We start from the raw sequence: 26,685 nt of genomic DNA, 5'->3' as shown, positions 1-26,685 counted from the left end.
ATTTTATTTAAATCAAACAAAAAATAAAATTTATTTTTATTTACTAAATGTTAGAAAATGGAAAAGTAGTTTATGACTTGTTTTCTTTTCAAATTTTCATATTTTGAAAAAATAAAACTGTATAATTAAAATATCAATTATAATCTTATTAAATGAAACCGCGTAATAAATAAATAAAATTAAATTACTACGTTTTTTAGCAGCAATTTAACTTTATTTTTTAAATTTATTGTTATTACACAATCTCACTAATTTCCAAACTCACGTATTTTGAAAAAGAACGCGAGCGCATATAAGTATTTACTAAATTATGTTAATTTTTTGTTACAATGACAATCATTTTACCGTAAAGATTTAATTTAATTATAGTTTTCTTACATATCTAAGTCATGTATCTGTAAATATTGTATGATTGATAAATATATGTATAAAGAACAATATTGCAATATTTTAACAACACACAATATTTTAATTATTCGTATCCTGCAAATTAAATAGAATAAAAAATTTTTATGTAAAAATGTTGAAATTATAATCATTTTTCAAGTTAGGAGCGCTCTTGTTATTTAATTATGTGTAATACTATATTTCATATCATAGCATAACCTATTGATATTTAATTATTAATTATTAAAAAGTTTTATGATATAAATGTGATATATTCGATTATTACGAGTATATAAATGATATAAGAAAAATGATGTAATTAATTAATTACTTATAACAATTTTGTAATATATAGTTTTTCTATTTAATCTTTAAGTTAAATCTGGATTTGAAAAACAAAATTTAATTTTTTAAAAAGAAAATGATAATTATTTTACTATTGCTCTTTTCCAAATTTTTTAGATTTCGACCAGCGCAAAACCGTGTAATTATAATATTAAAATATAAATAAATTACCATTTTTTAATAGAAATTTATTTTTTTGATATATATTAAATTTACACAAAATATTTTTTATTTATTACAATCACATAATCTCGCCGATTTCGAAATTTATAAATTTTGGAGAAAATTTTGAAATATATATTAATCTTGAAATATAAATTAATTTAATTTCTATAAAATTAAAATAAATAATTTATAACCAATTAGTTAAAATAATTTTAAAAAAATCATAAATATTGAAAAAAAATTTTCCAAAAAAGAACACTTTGTTCACATTGTCAGATTAACTTAAAATTGAAAAAACAAGATATCTTAATATCGCTAATAAATTATTAACAGGATCACAATTTTATAAATAATCGACCAAACTAGGCAAACTTTGTTTATACAAGTTACGACGTTTCGACCATATGGTTATGGTCCTTAACAAGTATAAAATTTTAATGAAAAGTATAATTAACTTTGCAACCACTCAACATATTCGAGTTAAAAAATTATTAGCATCCTTGTCACACATTAAAAGAAGTGAGAACGTCGTGTCATTATATAACTTCGTCGATAATTTTTTAACTCGAATATGTTGAGTGGTTGCAAAGTTAATTATTTAATTTTATACTTGATAAGGACTACAACTATATAGTCGAACCGTCGTAATTTGAATAAACAAATTTTGGCTAATTTGGTCGATTATTTTTTAAAAACTGATCAACATGAAATTGAGATTCGGGTTTAATAACGTATACTTACGAAATCTCATCTCTAACATTAGGTAAAGTAAATCTTAGCGGTACTATGTAAAACGTCACTAGTCGTACTCTGGAGGCTGTAAGAAATGAGACATATTATTAATACTAGAAATATATCAATAAACTTGTATACATATATATATACAATATACAATTGTGAAAGATAAAAGAAGTATAAATTTTAAAAACATATTCAATGTGCTCATTATAAAAATAAAAATATATATGTATGTGGATAGGTATGTCGCAAACCCATTTATATAAAGTTCTTTAGTAGATCTCAAAACTAATGTACTTTTATCGAATTGAAAAACAGAGATGACACTATATTGTATACATTCTATATTATATTCATAATCACGGAAAAGAGCAATGCATTCATGTTTGTTCTGAAACTATTAATCATTTATTTTCTCATTATTTGCACGAAAAATTTGACTTTAAATATCTATTTATAAGAGAAATGTTATAATTTAAATCTCTTAATTTATTGTATTTGTATTGAATGATTTAACAATCGCTGAAGACGGTGCAGCAATTAGAATTGAAATGTTTAACGTAATAAAGAAATTTAAATACGTAAAGAAAATCATTGGCATTTGCACTTTTATCCAGACCAACTTTTATTTGGCTTACTAATCTTCAATTGGTCTGCAATACCAAAACCTTCACAAACATTTTACTTACCTGTCGCTCATTAAATATGACTGCGTCGTTTTCTCCGTTATCTCTATATGTTTTCGTAAGGGACTTGCAGGTCGTTTTGATAGACAACTAGAACTGGTTCAGCAGGACGCGCAAGCACATGATAAAGGGTGGAGACGTTACGTATGTTCAAGACATACGATATCAATCGACGTAGAATGTTGAATAAAACCCAAATGATATTTATGACGGTTTGAATGATGGTTTCTACGATGATTACACACTGCCTGTTATAATAGAAAATTGTAATAAAATATAAAAAATAGATTTCAAAATGACCGAGAAGAATAGATTTCAAAAGAGACGACAACAGAAACATACTCGTCCCGAAGATGCGCTGACCGGAAGGAAAAAGTAAGGTGAAGGAGGAGGCAAAAGAAAGAGTGGAGAGGGAGGATTCCTGCTGTTGGTGTAGTATTGTAGCGGAATTGTAAAGTCAATAAAAGCCAGGGTGAAAAAAGCGAATGTTGTAAATAAGAGTGGAGATAGATGTGTAAGCTGTGTGAAATATGATGTATAGGAGAGAAAGAGAAGGATGATATTTTGTAATAATGAAAGAGAGTAGGAGATTATAAAAGTTTAACGCACCCCTGAAAACGCCCCGGCAACCTTTAGGAAAGTTCGAAATAAATGATGATGATGATAAAAAATAATTTCAATAATAAAAATATTTATAACAAATTAAACAAAACTTTCTATATTTAAATTAGTAATTATTACAATAATAATGACGTTATAAGTTTGTACTAACAATAAAGTTCCTAAATGACTACGAATTTTATATAACATATGCATATATATATATATATATATATATATATATATATATAACGCGGATATGGCTGTCTGTATATATATATATATATATATATATATATATATATATATATATATATATACACTCACACACAAATGTACATATATATGTACTTATATATATATAAGACTATAGTTATTGTTCGTAAAGATTTACAGTAAAATAAATGATGTGTGTATGTTTGTGTGCGTATTGTATATTTAGTATAAAAGTTAACACTGATGTTGAAAAGGTATCTATTTACCGATATATACAAATTGTACTGTAAAAGTATTTATTTACCTAAAAAAATAGAGCCGTATTATTAATAGAATTCCAATTGCAATAGCAATATATATGATAAGATTGACAGAGTGTTGTTTTGTAGGGACTTGCTCTTTAGTCTTATTATTATCCAGAATACTAGCATTTGTGACGAATACTGACATATTTTCCGTAACAGTATGTGTCTTATTATTTGCTTCACATATCACAGCAACTATGACACAGTTATTAATATTTCAATACGTACCATAAATCAATTTATTTGTTAGTAATAAGACTACACACAATTATATAGATTGATTATTAATAGAACAGGTGTGTATGTATGCGTATGTATGTCGTATGTACACAATTTTTAATTTTAATATAATATGTAATATTTTTTTCATAGTTACTTCTTCAATAAATATTTAAGAAAACATAAAATTGTAAGAAAATGTGCAAACGATCATTAATTTCCATCTCTTACAACTCAAAAAAATTAAATATATAATTAAATAAAATATTAAATTAAAATATTATAAAATTATATATATATATATAATAAATTGTCATTTTACCTGGTATCATTGAAATACAAACAAAAATAGCTAATAATAATAAATGTGACCAACATAAAATTTGTTTTAAGATTCTCATTAAACTAATCAAATGCATCGTGGAAGCAAATGTTTAATAAGGTCCTAATTAAACTTTAGTAAGATTCGAAATTGTAGTTTATTCATCCAATTTTTTTTATCAGTATAAAGATATGCAATGCTATATTGATCTGCAAAAAAGATTTTTATAGTTACATATATGTTTGATAGCTCACAATTAAATTTAAACATATTAAGAAGATAAACTTTATAATAATAATGACTATAAGATTAAAAGAAATGTTTATAGTAGCATGAAAATAATAGAGAAAAATAATAAGAACAGATACATAACAATAAAAAAACTAATTAAGAAAATTAGAGAAAAAAAAAATATAATTTTGTTTGAAAAAATTACAGAAACATTAATAACATATATGAAAATCAAAGTGATCATTGAGATGTCGCATCTTCTCGCAAGTGTTACTTAATAATAGATAATTATTATAGCATATAGTTATTTCTTGTTATAATAAATCAATTAAAACAAAAATAATAATTAAGTACTTTAAAAGTAATAACATATTTATGAGAATTAAAAAATCAATAATATTTTTAAGCTCTTCGTCAAAATGTCAGAAATGTGCGAAACATAAAGTGTTTATATCTGCTATCGCTATATAGATATAATAAAACAATAACACAAATGGCATAAACTTTTCAATAATGCCTTATTTATTTTATCGATAAAATTGTTACTTTTGTCTTGAATTTCTTGCGTATAATTCAACTATTAAGAAGTAAGATTAATGTCTAGTATTCTTACAAACATTATTATGATTTTTAATTAATGTGTGATAAATTATAATATAATATAGTATATTTATAAAGATAATCAATTTTATTTAAATGTCGATACATGTGTCGGACGATTTATCAAGAACAATATTAGACAGAAAAAAACACACAATTTAGTTTGGTAAAACCGAAAGATATATATGTAAAATAATAAAATTGACCAATTAGACATAAATTTTTGCAAGTTTTACTTAATATAAATAACGAATATTTTAATATTGTGCATCAGTGTCATTTGTATAATAAATTTTTGATTAGGCATAGATATAATAATTGTCAAATATAAGAGTGACGTATTTATGAGAATTGGAAAATCAATAATAAAATAAGCTCTTCATTTGAATGTTTGTGAAATTGATCGAAAGACGAAATATTAGTATATTTACTGTCGATGCTTAATAGCAGCAACAACATCTATGAATTTATAATAAAATGAGAAATTTACATCTAATAATTATAAAAACTTGTGAAAGTTCTTGTAACACTGAATATCTTGTAAAGATGATTGGTTACATTTCTGATCTTAATATATATGTGTTCAACAATTGATTTATACATAATAAAAAAGGAAATATAAAATTGCAATAATAAAATATCGCGCACTTTAATTATATGTGATTATTAATATATAAATGACAAGTGTCAGTATGTCGTTAGAATTATACATGATCTTTAGGATATAAAAAAATTGTAATAATTTTTTCTTACTGCTGATTTCATTATATCAAATCTTGTAATAACTATTATATATTGCAAGAATGAGACTCTGAAGAACAACTCGGCGAAATATTACTTAAGATATACTACAAGATATATTAATAATTAACTTATATAATACAATATAATTTATCGATCTTACCTGATTGTATTTGAAATGATTGTCTCTGAGAATCGCTATAAAATACAACGATGATACTACAACGATGGTAAACGCACGTATGACTTCTGAATATTATAAACGAAATATTTATAAACTGTTGATCTATTCGCCTGACTTTTGTTGACTTTTGTCGCACGAGATCGTTCTCTAAACGCTCTTAAATCATCACATATTCAATTTAACAAATCATCATATATTCAATTTCACATTTAATAAATAATGTGTTAAAAACCTTTGTAAATATATACATATCATTAATATTAATACTTTTTATTCCGAAATTAATTAAATTATTTTTAAATATTTATACATTACCGTCATATATTCGTCCATGTATTATGTGAATTATTCTTTAATTATTTTGTCCACTAAAAATTTATATCGTTCTCTTCTAATAATAATCACATTGGTCCGAAAGTGATATCTTTGTTGGTGTCTGATATCAGGCTTTTAAAGGGTTGAAACAACGAAACTGTCCATTTTTTGACATTTTGCCTGAGAAAACATTTGTTCAGTGATCCAAAAGATACAACATATTTTAAATTAAGCCTTTTTCGCCGAGACCCAATTTCACGTGGTTTATTGTGGAGTTTTTTTATTCTATAAACATGATCGATAAGCGAAACTATACTTTTAAAACTACGAAACTAAATAGAATTGTTTTCTAAAACATTGTTAATTATTTCGGTTTATCCACACATTTTTCCAGCTCGGAAAAAAAAGATAAATAAAAAAATGTGAAACCGATGACATGAGATGTATATACAAATGTGACTATTTATGACTTATTTATTATTAGAAATAAACTTCTTATCAATGTAAATAAAAAATATGTAAAAATTGAAACATGACGAGATATACATTTGAAAAAATTTTCATTTTGCATAAATTTTAAATTTTATGTAACAGACTTAGGATCAACAAAATATTACATTTAGTTTTAACATATATATAATTCGTTTTTATTGCTAATCGATAATTAATTTTGTAGTATTATTTTCACAGGTGTTTTTCAACAAAAACAAGACTTAATAATTGTTCACATTCCTAATATATATATTTATAAAAATAATATTATACAGTTTGTTATACAGAAAACATTCGTCAATAATAATACAAATAGCAATATAAAATGGTAACTTTATAAAAACACATATCCACAAAACGCATAGAAATTTGTCGCAAAATTGTGCTCATTAATCAATTTCAAAGTCGCGCAATCGGAACATATACAATACAAATTGATATTCATATAATGTATATTAATCAGTACAGTATATGTAAAAAAATTACAATACGCTTATACTACTAATACAAATTATACATTTTTTGATATGGTTAAAATGCTAAATATATTTTACGATGTAAGCTAAATATATCTTACGATGTAACATAAAGCTGATAAATATTTTATTTAAATCGAACAAAAAATAAAATTTATTCTTGTTTACTAAATGTTAGAAAATGGAAAATTAGTTTATGACTTGTTTTCTTCTCAAATTTTTATATTTTGAATAAATAAAACTATAATTAAAATATAAATTATAATCTTATTAAATAGAACCGCGTAATAAATAAATAAAATTAAGTTACTACGTTTTTAGCAGCAATTTAACTTTATTTTTTAAATTTATTGTTATTACACAATCTCACTAATTTCCAAATTCACATATTTTGAAAAAGAACGCGAGCGCATATAAGTATTTACTGAATTATGTTAATTTTTTGTTACAATGACAATCATTTTACCGTAAAGATTTAATTTTTATTATAATTTTCTTACATATCTAAGTCATGTATTTGTAAATATTGTATGATTGATAAATATATGCATAAAGATCAATATTGCAATATTTTAACAACACACAATATTTTAATTAATCTTATCCTGAAAATTAAATAGAATAAAAAATCTTTATGTAAAAATGTTGAAATTATAATCATTTTTCAAGTTACGAGCGCTCTTGTTATTTATTTATGTTTAATATCATATTTTATATTATAGCATAACTTATTGATATTTAATTATTAATTATTAATAAGTTTTATGATATAAATTTGATATATTCGATTATTACGAGTATATAAATGATATAAGAAAAATGATGTAATTAATTAATTACTTATAACAATTTTGTAATATATAGTTCTTATATTTAATCTTTAAGTTAAATCTGGATTTGAAAATCAAAATTTAATTTTTGATAAAAAAATGATAATTATTTTACCACTGCTCTTTTCCAAATTTTTAAATTTCAACCAGCGCAAAGCCGTGTAATTATAATATTAAAATATAAATAATTTACCACGTTTTTAGTAGAAATTTATTTTTATTTTTTTGATATATATTAAATTTACACGAAAGATTTTTTATTTATTACAATCACATAATCTCGCCGATTTCGAAATTTATAAATTTTGGAGAAAATTTTGAAATATAAATTAATTTAATTTCTATAAAATTAAAATAAATGATTAGTAACTAATTAGTTAAAATAATTTTTAAAAAATCATAAATATTGAAAAAGAATTTTCCAAAAAGGAACACTTTGTTCACATTGTCAGATTAACTTAAAATTAAAAAATCAAGATACCTGAATATCGCTAATAAATTATTAACAGGATCAGAATTTTAAAAATAATCGACCAAACTAGACAAACTTTGTTTATTCAAGTTACGACGTTTCGACCATATGGTTATGGTCCTTAACAAGTACAAAATTCCAATGAAAAGTATAATTAACTTTGCAACCACTCAACATATTCGAGTTAAAAAATTATTAGCATCCTTGTCACACATTAAAAGAGAGAGAACGTCGTGTCACTATAAAACTTGGTCGATAATTTTTTAACTCGAATATGTGTTGAGTGGTTGCAAAGTTAATTATTTAATTTCATACTTGATAAGAACTACAACTATATAATCGAACCGTCATAATTTGAATAAACAAATTTTGGCTAATTTGGTCGATTATTTTTTAAAAACTGATCAACATGAAATTGAGATTCGGGCTTAATAACATATACTTACAAAATCTCATCTCTAATATTAGGTAAAGTAAATCTTAGAGGTACTATGTAAAACGTCACTAGTCGTACTCTGGAGGCTGTAAGAGATGAGACATATTATTAATACTAGAAATATATCAATAAACTTGTATACATATATATATACAATATACAATTGTGAAAGATAAAAGAAGTATAAATTTTAAAAACATATTCAATGTGCTCATTATAAAAATAAAAATATATATGTATGTGGATAGGTTTGTCGCGAACCCATTTATATAAAGTTTTTTAGTAGATCTTAAAACTAATGTACTTTTATCGAATTGAAAAACAGATATGACACTATACTGTATACTTTCTATATTATATTTATAATCACGGAAAAGAGCAATGCATTCATATTTGTTCTAAAACTATTAATCATTTATTTTCTCATTATTTGCACGAAAAATTTGACTTTAAACATCTATTTATAAGAGAAATGTTATAATTTAAATCTCTTAATTTATTGTATTTGTATTGAATGATTTAACAGTCGCTGAAGACGGTGCAGCAATTAGAATTGAAATGTTTAACGTAATAAAGAAATTTAAATACGTAAAGAAAATCATTGGCATTTGCACTTATTATTCAGACCAACTTTTATTTGGCTTACTAATCTTGAATTGGTCTGCAATACCAAAACCTTCACAAACATTTTACTTACCTGTGGCAGATTAAATATGACTGCGTCGTTTTCTCCGTTATCTCTGTTTTCATAACGGACTTGCAGGTGGTTTTGAGGAACAACTGGAACTGGTGCAGCAGGACGCGCAATCAAACGAAAAGGGGTGAAGACGTTACGTATGTTGAAGACATACGATATCAATCGACGTAGTTTGTAGAATGAATCCCAAATGATATTTATGACGGTTAGAGTGATGACTTTTACGATGAATCTACCCTGCCTGTTATAATAGAAATTTGTAATAAAATATAAAAAATAGATTTCAAAATGGCCGACAAAAATAGATTTCAAAAGAGACAACAACAGAGGCAACTCGTCCCGAAGATGCGCTGACGGGAAGGAAAAAGTAAGGTGAAGGAGGAGGCAAAGGAAAGGATGGAGAGGGAGGATTTCTGCTGTTGGTGTAGTATTGTAGTGGAATTGTAAGGTCAATAAAGGCCAGGGTAAAAAAAGCAAATGTTATAAATAAGAGTGGAGATAGATGTGTAAGCTGTGTGAGATATGATGTATAGGAGAGAAAGAGAAGGATGATATTTTGTGAATATGGAAGAGAGTAGGAGATTGTAAGGGTTTGGCGCACCCCTGAAAACGCTCCGACAACCTTTAGGGGAGTCCGAAATAAATGATGATGATGATAAAAAATAATTTCAGTAATAAAAATATTTATAACAAATTAAACAAAACTTTCTATATTTAAATTAGTAATTATTACAATAATAATGACGTTATAAGTTTGTACTAACAATAAAGTTCCCAAATGACTACGAATTTTACATAACATATGCATATATATATATATATATATATACACACACACCCACACACAAATGTACATATATATATATATAAAACTATAGTTATTATTCGTAAAGATTCACAGTAAAATAAATTATGGGTGTATGTTTGTGTACGTATTGTATATTTAGTATGAAAGTTAACACTGATGTTGAAAAGATATCTATTTACCGGTATATACAAATTGTACTGTAAAAGTATCTATTTACCTAGTAAAACAGAACATTAATAGAATTCCAACTGCAATACTAATATATATGTAACGATTGACAGAGTGTTGTTTTGTAGGAACTTGCTCTTTAGTTTTATTATTATTCAGAATACTAGCATTTGTAACGAATACTGACATATTTCCCGTAACAGTATGTGTCTCATTATTTGCTTCACATATCACAGCAACTATGACACAGTTATTAATATTTCAATACGTACCATAAATCAATTTATTTGTTAGTAATAAGACTACACACAGTTATATAGATAGATTATTAGTAGAACAGGTGTGTATGTATGCGTGTGTATGTCGTATGTACACATTTTTTAATTTTAATATAATATGTAATATTTTTTTCATATTTACTTCTTCAATAAATATTTAAAAAAACATAAAATTGTAAGAAAATGTGCAAACGATCATTAATTTCCATCTCTTACAACTCAAATTAAATATATAATTAAATGAAATATTAAATTAATATATTATAAAATTATATATATATATATAATAAATTGTCATTTTACCTGGTATCATTGAAATACAAACAAAAATAGCTAATAATAATAAATGTGACCAACATAAAATTTGTTTTAAGATTCTCATTAAACTGATCAAATGCATCGTGGAAACAAATGTTTAATAAGGTCCTAATTAAACTTCAGTAAGATTCGAAATTGTAGTTTATTTATCCAATTATTTTTATCAGTATAAAGATACGCAATGCTATATTGATCTGCAAAAAAAATTTTTATAGTTACATATATGTTTGATAGCTCACAATTAAATTTAAACATATTAAAAAGATAAATTTTATAATAATAATGACTATAAGATTAAAAGAAATGTTTATAGTAGCATGGAAAAAATAATAGTGAAAAATAATAAGAACAGATACATAACAACGAAAAAACTAATTAAGAAAATTAGAGAAAAAAGAAAAATATAATTTCGTTTGAAAAAATTACAAAAAGATTCATAACATATATGAAAATCAAAGTGATCATTGAGATGTCGCATCTTCTCGCAAGTGTTACTTAATAATAGATAATTATTATAGCATATTATTATTTCTTGTTATAGTAAATCGGTTAAAATAAAAATAATAATTAAGTACTTTAAAAGTAATAACATATTTATGAGAATTAAAAAATCAATAATAATTTTAAGCTCTTCGTCAAAATGTCAGAAATGTGCAAAACACAAAGTGTTTATATCTGCTATTGCTATATAGATATAATAAAACAATAACACAAATGGCATAAACTTTTCAATAATGCCTTATTTATTTTATCGATAAAATTGTTACTTTTCTCTTGAATTTCTTGCGTATAATTCAACTATTAAGAAGTAAGATTAATGTCTAGTATTCTTACAAACATTATTATGATTTTTAATTAATGTGTGATAAATTAATATAATATAGTATATTTATAAAGATAATCAATTTTATTTAAATGCCGATACATGTGTCGGACGATTTATCAAGAACAATATTAGACAAAAGAACACACAATTTAGTTTGGTAAAACCGAAAGATATATATGTAAAATAATTCAATTGACCAATTAGACATAAATTTTTGCAAGTTTTACTTAATATAAATAACGAATATTTTAATATTGTGATCAGTGTCATTTGTATAATAAATTTTTGATTAGGCATAGATATAATAATTGTCAGATTTAAGAGTGACGTATTTATGAAAATTGGAAAATCAATAATAAAATAAGCTCTTCATTTGAATGTCTGTGAAATTGATCGAAAGACGAAATATTAGTATATTTACTGTCGATGCTTAATAGCAGCAACATCTATTAATTTATAATAAAATGAGAAATTTATATCTAATAATTATAAAAGCTTGTAAAAGTTCTTGTAACACTGAATATCTTGTAAAGATGATTGGTTACATTTCTGATGTTAATATATATGTGTTCAACAATTGATTTATACATAATAAAAAAGGAAATATAAAATTGCAATAATAAAATATGGCGCACTTTAAATATATGTGATTATTAATATATAAATGACAAGTGTCAGTATGTCGTTAGAATTATACATGATCTTTAGGATATAAAAAAATTGTAATAATTTTTTCTTACTGCTGATTTCATTATATCAAATCTTGTAATAACTATTATATATTGCAAGAATGAGACTCTGTAGAACAACTCGGCGATATATTACTTAAGATATACTACAAGATATATTAATAATTAACTTATATAATACAATATAATTTATCGATCTTACCTGATTGTATTTGAAATGATTGTCTCTGAAAATCGCTATAAATACAACGATGATACTACGACGATGGTGAACGCGCGTATGACTTCTGAATATTATAAACGAAATATTTATAAACTGTTGATCTATTCGCCTGACTTTTGTTGACTTTTGTCGCACGAGATCGTTTTCTAAACGCTCTTAAATCATCACATATTCAATTTAACAAATCATCATATATTCAATTTCACATTTAATAAATAATGTGTTAAAAACCTTTGTAAATATATACATATCATTAATATTAATACTTTTTATTCCGAAATTAATTAAATTACTTTTAAATACTTATACATTACTGTCATATATTCGTCAATGTATTATGTGAATTATTCTTTAATTATTTTGTCCACTAAAAATTTATATCGTTCTCTTCTAATAATAATCACATTGGTCCGAAAGTGATATCTTTGTTGGTGTCTGATATCAGGCTTTTAAAGGGTTGAAACAACGAAACTGTCCATTTTTTGACATTTTGCCTGAGAAAACATTTGTTCAGTGATCCAAAAGATACAACATATTTTAAATTAAGCCTTTTTCGCCGAGACCCAATTTCACGTGGTTTAGTGTGGAGTTTCTTTAATCTATAAACATGATCGATAAGCGAAACTATACTTTTAAATCTACGAAACTAAATAGAATTGTTTTCTATCAACATTGTTAATTATTTCGGTTTATCCACACATTTTTCCAGCTCGGAAAAAAAAGATAAATAAAAAAATGTGAAACCGATGACATGAGATGTATATGCAAATGTGACTATTTATGACTTATTTATTATTAGAAATAAACTTCTTATCAATGTAAATAAAAAATATGTAAAAATTGAAACATGACGAGATATACATTTGAAAAAATTTTCATTTTGCATAAATTTTAAATTTTATGTAACAGACTTAGGATCAACAAAATATTACATTTAGTTTTAACATATATATAATTTGTTTTTATTGCTAATCGATAATTAATTTTGTAGTATTATTTTCACAGGTGTTTTTCAACAAAAACAAGACTTAATAATTGTTCACATTCCTAATATATATATTTATAAAAATAATATTATACAGTTTGTTATACAGAAAACATTCATCAATAATAATACAAATAGCAATATAAAATGGTAACTTTATAAAAACACATATCCACAAAACGCATAGAAATTTGTCGCAAAATTGTGCTCATTAATCAATTTCAAAGTCGCGCAATCGGAACATATACAATACAAATTGATATTCATATAATGTATATTAATCAGTACAGTATATGTAAAAAAATTACAATACGCTTATACTACTAATACAAATTATACATTTTTTGATATGGTTAAAATGCTAAATATATTTTACGATGTAAGCTAAATATATCTTACGATGTAACATAAAGCTGATAAATATTTTATTTAAATCGAACAAAAAATAAAATTTATTCTTGTTTACTAAATGTTAGAAAATGGAAAATTAGTTTATGACTTGTTTTCTTCTCAAATTTTTATATTTTGAATAAATAAAACTGTATAATTAAAATATCAATTATAATCTTATTAAATAGAACCGCGTAATAAATAAATAAAATTAAGTTACTACGTTTTTAGCAGCAATTTAACTTTATTTTTTAAATTTATTGTTATTACACAATCTCACTAATTTCCAAATTCACATATTTTGAAAAAGAACGCGAGCGCATATAAGTATTTACTGAATTATGTTAATTTTTTGTTACAATGACAATCATTTTACCGTAAAGATTTAATTTTTATTATAATTTTCTTACATATCTAAGTCATGTATTTGTAAATATTGTATGATTGATAAATATATGCATAAAGATCAATATTGCAATATTTTAACAACACACAATATTTTAATTAATCTTATCCTGAAAATTAAATAGAATAAAAAATCTTTATGTAAAAATGTTGAAATTATAATCATTTTTCAAGTTACGAGCGCTCTTGTTATTTATTTATGTTTAATATCATATTTTATATCATAGCATAACTTATTGATATTTAATTATTAATTATTAATAAGTTTTATGATATAAATTTGATATATTCGATTATTACGAGTATATAAATGATATAAGAAAAATGATGTAATTAATTAATTACTTATAACAATTTTGTAATATATAGTTCTTATATTTAATCTTTAAGTTAAATCTGGATTTGAAAAACAAAATTTAATTTTTTGATAAAAAAATGATAATTATTTTACCACTGCTCTTTTCCAAATTTTTAAATTTCGACCAGCGCAAAGCCGTGTATAATTATAATATATAATTATAATTATAATTATAATTATAATTATAATATTAAAATATAAATAATTTACCACGTTTTTAGTAGAAATTTATTTTTATTTTTTTGATATATATTAAATTTACACGAAAGATTTTTTATTTATTACAATCACATAATCTCGCCGATTTCGAAATTTATAAATTTTGGAGAAAATTTTGAAATATAAATTAATTTAATTTCTATAAAATTAAAATAAATAATTAGTAACTAATTATTTAAAATAATTTTAAAAGAATCATAAATATTGAAAAAGAATTTTCCAAAAAGGAAAACTTTGTTCACATTGTCAGATTAACTTAAAATTAAAAAATCAAGATACCTGAATATCGCTAATAAATTATTAACAGGATCAGAATTTTAAAAATAAACGACCAAACTAGACAAACTTTGTTTATTCAAATTACGACGTTTCGACCATATGGTTATGGTCCTTAACAAGTTCAAAATTCCAATGAAAAATATAATTAACTTTGCAACCACTCAACATATTCCAGTTAAAAAATTATTAGCATCCTTGTCACACATTAAAAGAAGTGAGAACGTCATGTCATTATATAACTTCGTCGATAATTTTTTAACTCGAATATGTTGAGTGGTTGCAAAGTTAATTATTTAATTTTATACTTGATAAGGACTACAACTATATAGTCGAACCGTCGTAATTTGAATAAACAAATTTTGGCTAATTTGGTCGATTATTTTTTAAAAGCTGATCAACATGAAATTGAGATTCGGGCTTAATAACGTATACTTACGAAATCTCATCTCTAATATTAGGTAAAGTAAATTTTAGCGGTACTATGTAAAACGTCACTAGTCGTACTCTGGAGGCTGTAAGAAATGAGACATATTATTAATACTAGAAATATATCAATAAACTTGTATACATATATATATACAATATACAATTGTGAAAGATAAAAGAAGTATAAATTTTAAAAACATATTCAATGTGCTCATTATAAAAATAAAAATATATATGTATGTGGATAGGTTTGTCGCAAACCCATTTATGTAAAGTTCTGTAGTAGATCTTAAAACTAATGTACTTTTATCGAATTGAAAAACAGAGATGACACTATATTGTATACATTCTATATTATATTTATAATCACGGAAAAGAGCAATGCATTCATGTTTGTTCTGAAACTATTAATCATTTATTTTCTCATTATTTGCACGAAAAATTTGACTTTAAACATCTATTTATAAGAGAAATGTTATAATTTAAATCTCTTAATTTATTGTATTTGTATTGAATGATTTAACAGTCGCTGAAGACGGTGCAGCAATTAGAATTGAAATGTTTAACGTAATAAAGAAATTTAAATACGTAAAGAAAATCATTGGCATTTGCACTTTTTATCCAGACCAACTTTTATTTGGCTTACTAATCTTCAATTGGTCTGCAATACCAAAACCTTCACAAACATTTTACTTACCTGTCGCTCATTAAATATGACTGCGTCGTTTTCTCCGTTATCTCTATATGTTTTCGTAAGGGACTTGCACGTCGTTTTGATAGACAACTAGAACTTGTTCAGCAGGACGCGCAAGCACATGAAAAAGGGTGGAGACGTTACGTATGTTCAAGACATACGATATCAATCGACGTAGAATGTTGAATAAAACCCAAATGATATTTATGACGGTTTGAATGATGGTTTCTACGATGATTACACATTGCCTGTTATAATAGAAAATTGTAATAAAATATAAAAAATAGATTTCAAAATGGCCGAGAAGAATAGATTTCAAAAGAGACGACAACAGAAACATACTCGTCCCGAAGATGCGCTGACCGGAAGGAAAAAGTAAGGTGAAGGAGGAGGCAAAAGAAAGAGTGGAGAGGGAGGATTCCTGGTGTTGGTGTAGTATTGTAGCGGAATTGTAAAGTCAATAAAAGCCAGGGTGAAAAAAGCGAATGTTGTAAATAAGAGTGGAGATAGATGTGTAAGCTGTGTGAAATATGATGTATAGGAGAGAAAGAGAAGGATGATATTTTGTAATAATGAAAGAGAGTAGGAGATTATAAAAGTTTGACGCACCCCTGAAAACGCCCCGGCAACCTTTAGGGAAGTTCGAAATAAATGATGATGATGATAAAAAATAATTTCAATAATAAAAATATTTATAACAAATTAAACAAAACTTTCTATATTTAAATTAGTAATTATTACAATAATAATGACGTTATAAGTTTGTACTAACAATAAAATTCCTAAATGACTACGAATTTTATATAACATATGCATATATATATATATATAACGCGGATATGGCTGTCTGTATATATATATATATATACACACTCACACACAAATGTACATATATATCTACTTATATATATATATATAAGACTATAGTTATTGTTCGTAAAGATTTACAGTAAAATAAATTATGTGTGTATGTTTGTGTGCGTATTGTATATTTAGTATAAAAGTTAACACTGATGTTGAAAAGGTATCTATTTACCGATATATACAAATTGTACTGTAAAAGTATTTATTTACCTAAAAAAATAGAGCCGTATTATTAATAGAATTCCAATTGCAATAGCAATATAAAATATGATAAGATTGACAGAGTGTTGTTCTGTAGGGACTTGCTCTTTAGTCTTATTATTATCCAGAATACTAGCATTTGTGACGAATACTGACATATTTTCCGTAACAGTATGTTTCTCATTATTTGCTTTACATATCACAGCAACTATGACACAGTTATTAATATTTCAATACGTACCATAAATCAATTTATTTGTTAGTAATAAGACTACACACAATTATATAGATTGATTATTAGTAGAACAGGTGTGTATGTATGCGTATGTATGTCGTATGTACACAATTTTTAATTTTAATATAATATGTAATATTTTTTTCATATTTACTTCTTCAATAAATATTTAAGAAAACATAAAATTGTAAGAAAATGTGAAAACGATCATTAATTTCCATCTCTTACGATTCAAATTAAATATATAATTAAATAAAATATTAAATTAATATATTATAAAATTATATATATATATATATAATAAATTGTCATTTTACCTGGTATCATTGAAATACAAACAAAAATAGCTAATAATAATAAATGTGACCAACATAAAATTTGTTTTAAGATTCTCATTAAACTGATCAAATGCATCGTGAAAGCAAATGTTTAATAAGGTCCTAATTAAACTTCAGTAAGATTCGAAATTGTAGTTTATTTATCCAATTTTTTTTATCAGTATAAAGATATGCAATGCTGTATTGATCTGCAAAAAAGATTTTTATAGTTACATATATGTTTGATAGCTCACAATTAAATTTAAACATATTAAGAAGATAAATTTTATAATAATAATGACTATAAGAATTAAAAGAAATGTTTATAGTAGCATGGAAAAAATAATAGTGAAAAATAATAAGGACAGATACATAACAACGAAAAAACTAATTAAGAAAATTAGAAAAAAAAGAAAAATATAATTTCGTTTGAAAAAATTACAAAAAGATTCATAATATATATGAAAATCAAAGTGATCATTGAGATGTCGCATCTTCTCGCAAGTGTTACTTAATAATAGATAATTATTATAGCATATAGTTATTTCTTGTTATAGTAAATCGGTTAAAACAAAAATAATAATTAAGTACTTTAAAAGTAATAACATATTTATGAGAATTAAAAAATCAATAATATTTTTAAGCTCTTCGTCAAACTGTCAGAAATGTGCGAAACACATAGTGTTCATATCTGCTATCGCTATATATGGTAGATATAATAAAACAATAACACAAATGGCATAAATTTTTCAATAATGCCTTATTTATTTTATCGATAAAATTGTTACTTTTGTCTTGAATTTCTTGGGTATAATTCAACTATTAAGAAGTAAGATTAATGTCTAGTATTCTTACAAACATTATTATGATTTTTATAATTAATATGTGATAAATTAATATAATATAATATATTTATAAAGAGAGAAATAATCAATTTTATTTAAATGTCGGATACATGTATCGTACGATTTATCAAGAACAATATTAGACAGAAAAAAACACAATTTAGTTTGGTAAAACCGAAAGATATATATGTAAAATAATTTAATTGACCAATTAGACATAATTTTTTGCAAGTTTTACTTAATATAAATAACGAATATTTTAATATTGTGCATCAGTGTCATTTGTATAATAAATTTTTGATTAGGCATAGATATAAAAATAATTGTCAGATTTAAGAATGACGTATTTATGAAAATTGGAAAATCAATAATAAAATAAGCTCTTTATTTGAATGTCTGTGAAATTGGTGGAAAGACAAAATATTAGTATATTTACTGTCAATGCTTAATAGCAGCAACAACATTTATAAATTTATAATAAAATGAGAAATTTATATCTAATAATTGTAAAAGCTTGTAAAAGTTCTTGTAACACTGAATATCTTGTAAAGATGATTGGTTACATTTCTGATCTTAATATATATGTGTTCAACAATTGATTTATACATAACAAAAAAGGAAATATAAAATTGCAATAATAAAATATCGCGCACTTTAAATATGTGTGATTATTAATATATAAATGACAAGTGTCAGTATGTTGTTAAAGTTATACATAATTTTTAAGATATAAAAAAATTGTAGTAATTTTTTCTTACTGCTGATTTCATTATATCAAATCTTGTAATAACTATTACACAGTAAAAAAAATTGTGTTAAATTTAACACATTTCACATGTCCCAATTTATCCACTCTAATTTTAATGTTAATTTAACAGAAAACAATTATGTAATTAAATAACACACGTAATATGTGAAAAAATAACACAAAAAAATATAATATAAGCAAAAATTCGTACATTTTCATTTAATTGTGTTGTTTTAACACTTAAAAATAGTGAATATTAACTCAACAGACAAATGTCAAAATAACATAACGACAATATGTTATATTAACATAAGAGTATGTTAAAATTTTAACACAAAAATTTCTACACAAGATAATTTCAACAGAAATACGAAATGTTTTTTACCGTGTATATATTGCAAGAATGAGACTCTGAAGAACAACTCAGCGATATATTACTTAAGATATACTACAAGATATATTAATAATTAACTTATATAATACAATATAATTTATCGATCTTACCTGATTGTATTTGAAATGATTGTCTCTGAGAATCGCTATAAATACAACGATGATACTACGACGATGGTGAACGCACGTATGACTTCTGAATATTATAAACGAAATATTTATAAACTGTTGATCTATTCGCCTGACTTTTGTTGACTTTTGTCGCACGAGATTGTTCTCTAAACGCTCTTAAATCATCACATATTCAATTTAACAAATCATCATATATTCAATTTCACATTTAATAAATAATGTGTTAAAAACCTTTGTAAATATATATACATATAATTAATATTAATACTTTTATTCCGAAATTAATTAAATTACTTTTAAATACTTATACATTACTGTCATATATTCGTCCATGTATTATGTGAATTATTCTTTAACTATTTTGTCCACTAAAAATTTATATCGTTCTCTTCTAATAATAACAACATTGGTCCGAAAGTGTGGAGTTTTTTTATTCTATAAACATGATCGATAAGCGAAACTATACTTTTAAAACTACAAAACTAGATGGAATTTTTTTCTATCGACATTGTTAATTATTTCGGTTTATCCAAACAGTTTTCCAGCTCGGAAAAAGAGATAAATAAAAAAATGTGAAACCGAACGATGGACATGAGATGTATATGCGAATGTGACTATTTATGACTTATTTATTATTGGAAAGACATTAATCTTACTTCTTAATAATTGAATTATACGCAAGAAATTCAAGAGAAAAGTAACGATTTTATCAATAAAATAAATAAGGCATTATTGAAAAGTTTTTGCCATTTGTGTTATTGTTTTATATCTATATAGCGATAGCAGATATAAACACTTTGTATTACGCACATTTCTGACACTTCGACGAAGTGCTTAAAATTATTATTGATTTTCTAATTCTCATAAACACGTTATTACTTTTAAAGTACTGAATTATTATTTTTATTTTAACCGATTTATTATAATAAGAAATAATATTATGCCATAATAATTATCTATTATTAAATAAAACTTACGAGAATATGCGACATCTCAATGATCACTTTGATTTTCATATATGTTATGAACCTCTCTGTAATTTCTATCAAACGAAATTATATTTTTCTTTTTTTTCTAATTTTCTAAATTAGTAACAATTTTTGATTACTTATAACAGTTTCGGTTATTGTGAGATCATCATAAGAATCATCAGAAACATCATTCGTGATACATACAACATCTTACGTCGGTTCATAACGCATGCCTTGGACATACGTAACATGGTCAACCCTTTTCATATACTAGTACGTCCTCCTGTACCAGTTCCAGATGTCCTTCAGGACGACTTGCTAGTCTAATACAGAAGAGATGACACAGACTCCGAAGTAGTTATATTGAATACGATAGAGATAAGTAAAATATATGTTTGTGAAGGCTTTTGTATTGCAGAAAAATTTAAGATGTTAGTATAGACCAAATGAAAGCTGGTCTTGATAAAAAGTGCACCAATGATTTTCTTTACGTATTAAAATTTTTTTATTACGTCAAACATTTCGATTCTAATTGCGCGAGACACCGTCTGAGGTACCCAAAACGACGATTCCCACATAGAAAAAACAGTATCCTTGAAAGAATGCAAATATGCCTTGATTCGAGTATATTTTATCCTTATAATAGCGCCAAATAGAAATAATTTTGGATAAAGGATAATTTATCCTTAAAACAAAATGCAAAATATTCTTGGTTAAAGTTCAAATGTCAAATAAGTCTTATTGTTAGTTCAAATGTGACTAAGTTTGTTTTTACCATATGCGATTTTTCAAACAAGAATATATCTTAAGGATAAAATATACTTCACACAAACTTATTTATTATTAAGGCAAATGAAAATTTGTGATTACAAAGAGCATTCTATGCTTAAATCAATCAAATAGCGTTCAAGAATAAAAATATACTTGAATCAAGGATTCCTTTTTTTCTGTGCAAAAATCGTCTTTCGGCAAGGGATGTTGGGTTTCTCCCTACGTGCAGTGGGCATAAAAAAGCGAATTGGTGCCATCGGACGCGCGCGTCTGGACCACGCTAACAACCCCTTCGCTGTTCACCCCTAGCCAACCCTCGTGTCGCTAGCTCCACGACCGGTAAGAATCTGTCTGCCAGTCTCTTCCTCCACCTCCTTTTTTTCTCCCTCTCTTCCATCTTCTACCTCTTCCACTACACTTCTCCCTCCTTATTGTACCTCTCTCCCTCTGGTTCCTGAAATCTGGAACAAGAACCGCGTGGCGAGGCAGCCCGGTATCAGAGTACCAGTAACATCAACGAACTCGGTATCGACGGGAGTCTCTTCAGGACTTCGGGGGTCTTCAACATCGTCTCCACGCCACGCCAAGATCCGCCGTCGCAGAGAAACGAGGGAGAGTCGTATACGACGAAAGAAGTTTCTCCTTCGAGAAGAGCAAACTTGAAAAAAAAGACTTCCAAACACGTTAGACTGCACATTGAGACTGAAGGCAAGCTCTTGAAGAGGCTCTTGCACGACCGGATAGAATTAATATCAATAATAAACCTAAACGTGATCCGAGTATCGGCGAATGTGGATCTTCAAGTATCTGGACTCCTGGAACTTTTAGAGGACTCCTTTTTCTACAACCTCGATTGCGATTCTCCGGACCTCGAGGGAAACGTTAAGATGACAGGCAAAACAAAATCGCTGATCTTGTTCGCGTTGCTCCTCTTAAGCATCCTGAGCGTCGCCGACAGCCAAAGTTTAATCTATAATAAGTTTAGGATCAGGATGCAGAAACTGTGCTCCCGGCAACTAAGCGATGCTTTGGCCCTGGTGTGTCGGACACGCGGCTACAACGGGCCGTTTTCGTACAGCAACGAGGACGAGTCGACAGTCGATTCCAGTGGAAGTATCCTCGAGGATTGCTGCTACAACCAGTGCAGCATCAAGCAGCTCGAGCAATACTGCAACCCCCTACCCGAGGAGGAGGACGCTACGTGAGTGGATGTTAGTGTTGTTTTTATCTTTCTTTTCTCTTTTCTTTCATTCAATTAAATTCTATTTATGACTCTTGAAAAAATAATTCAGCTTTGATATATTTTGTTGAAATTTTAGCACTCCCTTTAATATCCATATATCAATAAAAGAATTGTGTGCATCCCTTGCTTCGTTAATACACACTTTTGAAAAGGCATTTAAATACATCTCGAACGCGCGAAAAGAAATTGTAATATCGATGTTTCGGTAATGAATAATCGATAAATTCTGTTGCTGGTTGATTAATTCTACGCATAATCGTAAAATACGTATAGTTTATAGTACACATATTCTGTCGTAATAGATTCCGATAAATATATTTAAAAACGGAGAAAGAGAGAGAGAGAGGAAGAGAGAAAGAGAAAGATGAGACTCTAAATACGATTACGTATAAGCAGCTGATTATACGTAACGAGCTTATGTAATTATTTATTGATACTGAATCATTTGTCTCGCACGCTGTCAGCTAATAGGTGATCTGAGTATCAGTGCTTAGAACGATAGACTAGAGATTGTACTCTCTTGAAAAGAGCAAATTGCCAATATCGAAGACCAATAGAGAGAGAGAGAGAGAGAGAGAGAGAGAGAGAGAGAGAGAGAGAGAGAGAGAGAGAGAGAGAGAGAGAGAGAGAGAGAGAGAGAGAGAGAGAGAATCCGCGGTTATCAACGCTCGGTGATAATCTCTGCTCCTCCTAAAGTTCACGGTTCTGTACAAACTGCCTTTTCAGATGGAAAGTTTGAAGTACTAGGACAAACTCGCGCATATCACATGCGTATTTAATATTTTCTTCTTCTCTCCCATCACAACTCTCCTCTCTCTTTCTCTGTTTCTCCTTTCGTTGCTTTGTGGTAATGCTCCCGCCAGTTTTTATCGAATTATAATCGACTTGTTTTTGCTGAAAAATTTTAATCGAGTCTTCTTATACAAATATTTATAAATGTTTTTGCCCATCGTACGAATTGCGCCCTCGTATCAAGAGTCATGTTTATTGCCATATTTTTTCATGCTGATGTGTTTATCGCGGTTTGTTTATTAAACTCAATTTTAAGGTCGATGAGCTAATATTGATTTCGAAGATCGGGGAATGGTAATTTGTCAAAAATTTAATAATATCGAGATAGTTGAATAGTCTAAGGGGGTTGAATAAGAAGTTGGATCTCTCTTTATGGATATATTTCTTAATTTAAAAAAATATTTCTGCCCGTTTTATACAAAGAATGATTTACGAGAAATTAATTTTTAATAATGCTTGTAAAAGTTCTTGTAAAACTGAATATCTTGTAAACATGATATTGATTTCATTTCTGATCTTAATATGTATGTTCAACAATGATTTGTTCAACAATGATTTGTTCAACAATGATTTGTTCAACATTGATTTATATATACATAATAAAGGAGGAAATATAAAATTGCAATAATAAAATATCGCGCACTTTAAATATATGTGATTATTTGAAATGATTGTGTCTGAGAATCGCTACAAATACAACGATGACACTACGACGATGATGAAATCGCATATGACTTCTGAATATTATAAACGAAATATTTATAAACTGTTATCATTCTATTCGCCTGACTTTTGTTGACTTTTGTCGCACGAGATTGTTTTCTAAACGCTCTTAAATCATCACATATTCAATTTTACATTTAATAAATAATGTTGAAAACCTTTGTAAATATGTAAAATTAATATTAATAATTTTTATTCCGAAATTAATCAAGATACTTTTAAACACTTATATATTACTGTCACATATATTCATCCGTCTCTTATGCGCTTTAAAAAATAAAAAATTTAAATTGAAAACATTTTATTACTCTATTTCTTGTAAAAATATATTATATGCAACTTGTCATTATTTTTATGTACCTACATATTTGGCATCAAAATATTATCACAAAATTTTTTCTTAATAACTTATATGCATATTTATAGAAAACCGAATGTCTAATGTAAAATAAACTTTAATCGCGGAAAGTCACACAAACTTGTAAAACAATTTTAACAGTATATGTTAAGCAGCGTGCAAATAGGGGACAAATTACACACACACACATTGTAATTAATGAATTTTTAATTATAAAATATTTAAAATACATTTATATGTGTACATACATATGTATATCCATATATGCAAATAAATTTTAAATATTCTATATATTTCGTATTATATATTATTGATATTATGTTGTCTATATAATTCCCAGTGAGAAATGATGATCGAATCGACGTCGATTCATTGTCAAATCAATGTCGAATCGATGACGATTCGACCAATCATTTCTCACTGGGTTGCTAAACAATAATCAAATTTTCCTCATTATAATTTTTATTTTAATATTTTATTAATATTTTATTTTAGCAATTCTAAATTTCATTTTATAAACATTATGGATAAACGAAATTACTTTTAAAACTACGAAACTAGATGGAATTTTTTTCCATCGACATTGTTAATTATTTCAGTTTATCCAATTTTCCGGTTAGAGATGTAAATATACAAATGTAACTATTTATGACTTATTTATTATTTGAAATAAACTTCTTATTAATGTAAATAAAAAGTAAGTAAAAACTGTAAATATAACTGTCTTAATATAGCGAGATATATATTTGAAAAAATTTTCACTTTGCATAAATTTTAAATTTTATGTAACAGACTTAGAATCAACAAAATATTACATTTAATTTTTATCATAATTCGTTTTTATTGCTAATCGATAATTAATTTTGTAGTATTATTTTCTCAGGTGTTCTTTAACAAAAACAAGACTTAATAATTGGTCAAATTCCTAATATATATATTTTTAAAAATAATATTATACAGTTTATTACGCCGAAGACATTTGTCAATATTAATATAAATATAGCAATATATAAAGTGGTACTTTATAAAAACACATGTCTATTAAAACGCAAAGAAATTTCTCGAAAAATTATGCTCATTAATCAATTTCAAAGTCTCGCAATCGGAATATACAAATTGATATTCATAATGTATATTAATCAGGACAATATGCAAAAAAATCACAATACGTATGCTATTAGTACAAATTATACATTTTTAGATATGGTTAATATTACTAAATATATTTTACGAGGTAAGCATAAATATTTTATTTAAATCAAACGAAAAATAAAATTTATTTTTGATTATTATATATGAAAAATTAGTTTATTACTTGTTTTCTCTTTAAATTTTCATATTTCGAAAAAAGCAAAATTGTGTAATTAAAATATTAATTATAACATTATTGAAAATCATCCCGTAATAAATAAATAAAATTAAATTACTATATACGTTTTTTAGCAGCAATTTACTTTTATTTTTTAAATTTATTGTTATTATCCAACTTATTCATGATATATTAAAATTATTCAATTTTACTAATTTCCAAACTTATGTATATTGGAGAAGAACACGTGCGCACATAAG

At 25.6% G+C, this 26,685-nt stretch overlaps 2 protein-coding genes and 1 long non-coding RNA gene across 5 annotated transcripts; 1 reads left to right on the top strand and 2 right to left on the bottom strand.

Moving 5' to 3' along the window:
• Positions 1–1,165: 1,165 nt before the first annotated feature.
• Positions 1,166–12,809, bottom strand: LOC114931401 (uncharacterized). 3 transcript variants are annotated; one of them, XR_003819667.2, is made up of 5 exons: positions 5,719–5,780; positions 3,984–4,192; positions 3,442–3,637; positions 2,325–2,569; positions 1,166–1,714 (listed from the first exon to the last, which is right to left on the bottom strand). XR_003819667.2 is itself a non-coding variant. In XM_085486935.1 (5 exons), the coding sequence occupies exons 2-5, from the start codon at positions 11,109–11,111 to the stop codon at positions 1,697–1,699; spliced, it is 546 nt and encodes a 181-aa protein (XP_085343061.1). In that variant the 5' UTR covers positions 11,112–11,223; positions 12,747–12,809; the 3' UTR covers positions 1,166–1,696. The 3 variants fall into 3 exon arrangements, 2 of the variants coding, with proteins under 2 accessions (XP_085343061.1, XP_029159238.1); XM_085486935.1 differs by lacking the exons at positions 2,325–2,569; positions 3,442–3,637; positions 3,984–4,192; positions 5,719–5,780 and adding exons at positions 9,458–9,698; positions 10,483–10,672; positions 11,015–11,223; positions 12,747–12,809; XM_029303405.2 differs by lacking the exons at positions 1,166–1,714; positions 2,325–2,569; positions 3,442–3,637; positions 3,984–4,192; positions 5,719–5,780 and adding exons at positions 8,293–8,846; positions 9,458–9,698; positions 10,483–10,672; positions 11,015–11,223; positions 12,747–12,809.
• Positions 12,810–15,375: 2,566 nt separating this feature from the next.
• LOC114931405 (uncharacterized) lies at positions 15,376–20,301 on the bottom strand. Its single transcript, XR_003819669.2, has 5 exons — positions 20,238–20,301; positions 18,141–18,349; positions 17,598–17,796; positions 16,527–16,771; positions 15,376–15,915 (listed from the first exon to the last, which is right to left on the bottom strand). It is a non-coding gene; the product is annotated as an uncharacterized LOC114931405 (long non-coding RNA).
• Positions 20,302–22,458: 2,157 nt separating this feature from the next.
• On the top strand, positions 22,459–25,407 carry LOC114931404 (uncharacterized; the record flags this gene model as incomplete). The annotated part of the gene is made up of 1 exon (XM_029303407.2): positions 22,459–25,407. A coding segment is annotated over one exon (747 nt), but the record flags the coding sequence as incomplete, so codon positions are not given.
• Between the last annotated feature and the right edge of the window lie 1,278 nt (positions 25,408–26,685).

This window comes from Nylanderia fulva, unplaced genomic scaffold (assembly GCF_048542155.1).
Source record: "Nylanderia fulva isolate GAGA-0341 unplaced genomic scaffold, ASM4854215v1 Scaffold1, whole genome shotgun sequence".
NCBI classification, from domain to species: Eukaryota; Metazoa; Arthropoda; class Insecta; order Hymenoptera; family Formicidae; genus Nylanderia; species Nylanderia fulva.
Note: the sequence above shows the minus strand (reverse complement) of the source record. Positions and strands in the feature narration are given on the sequence as shown.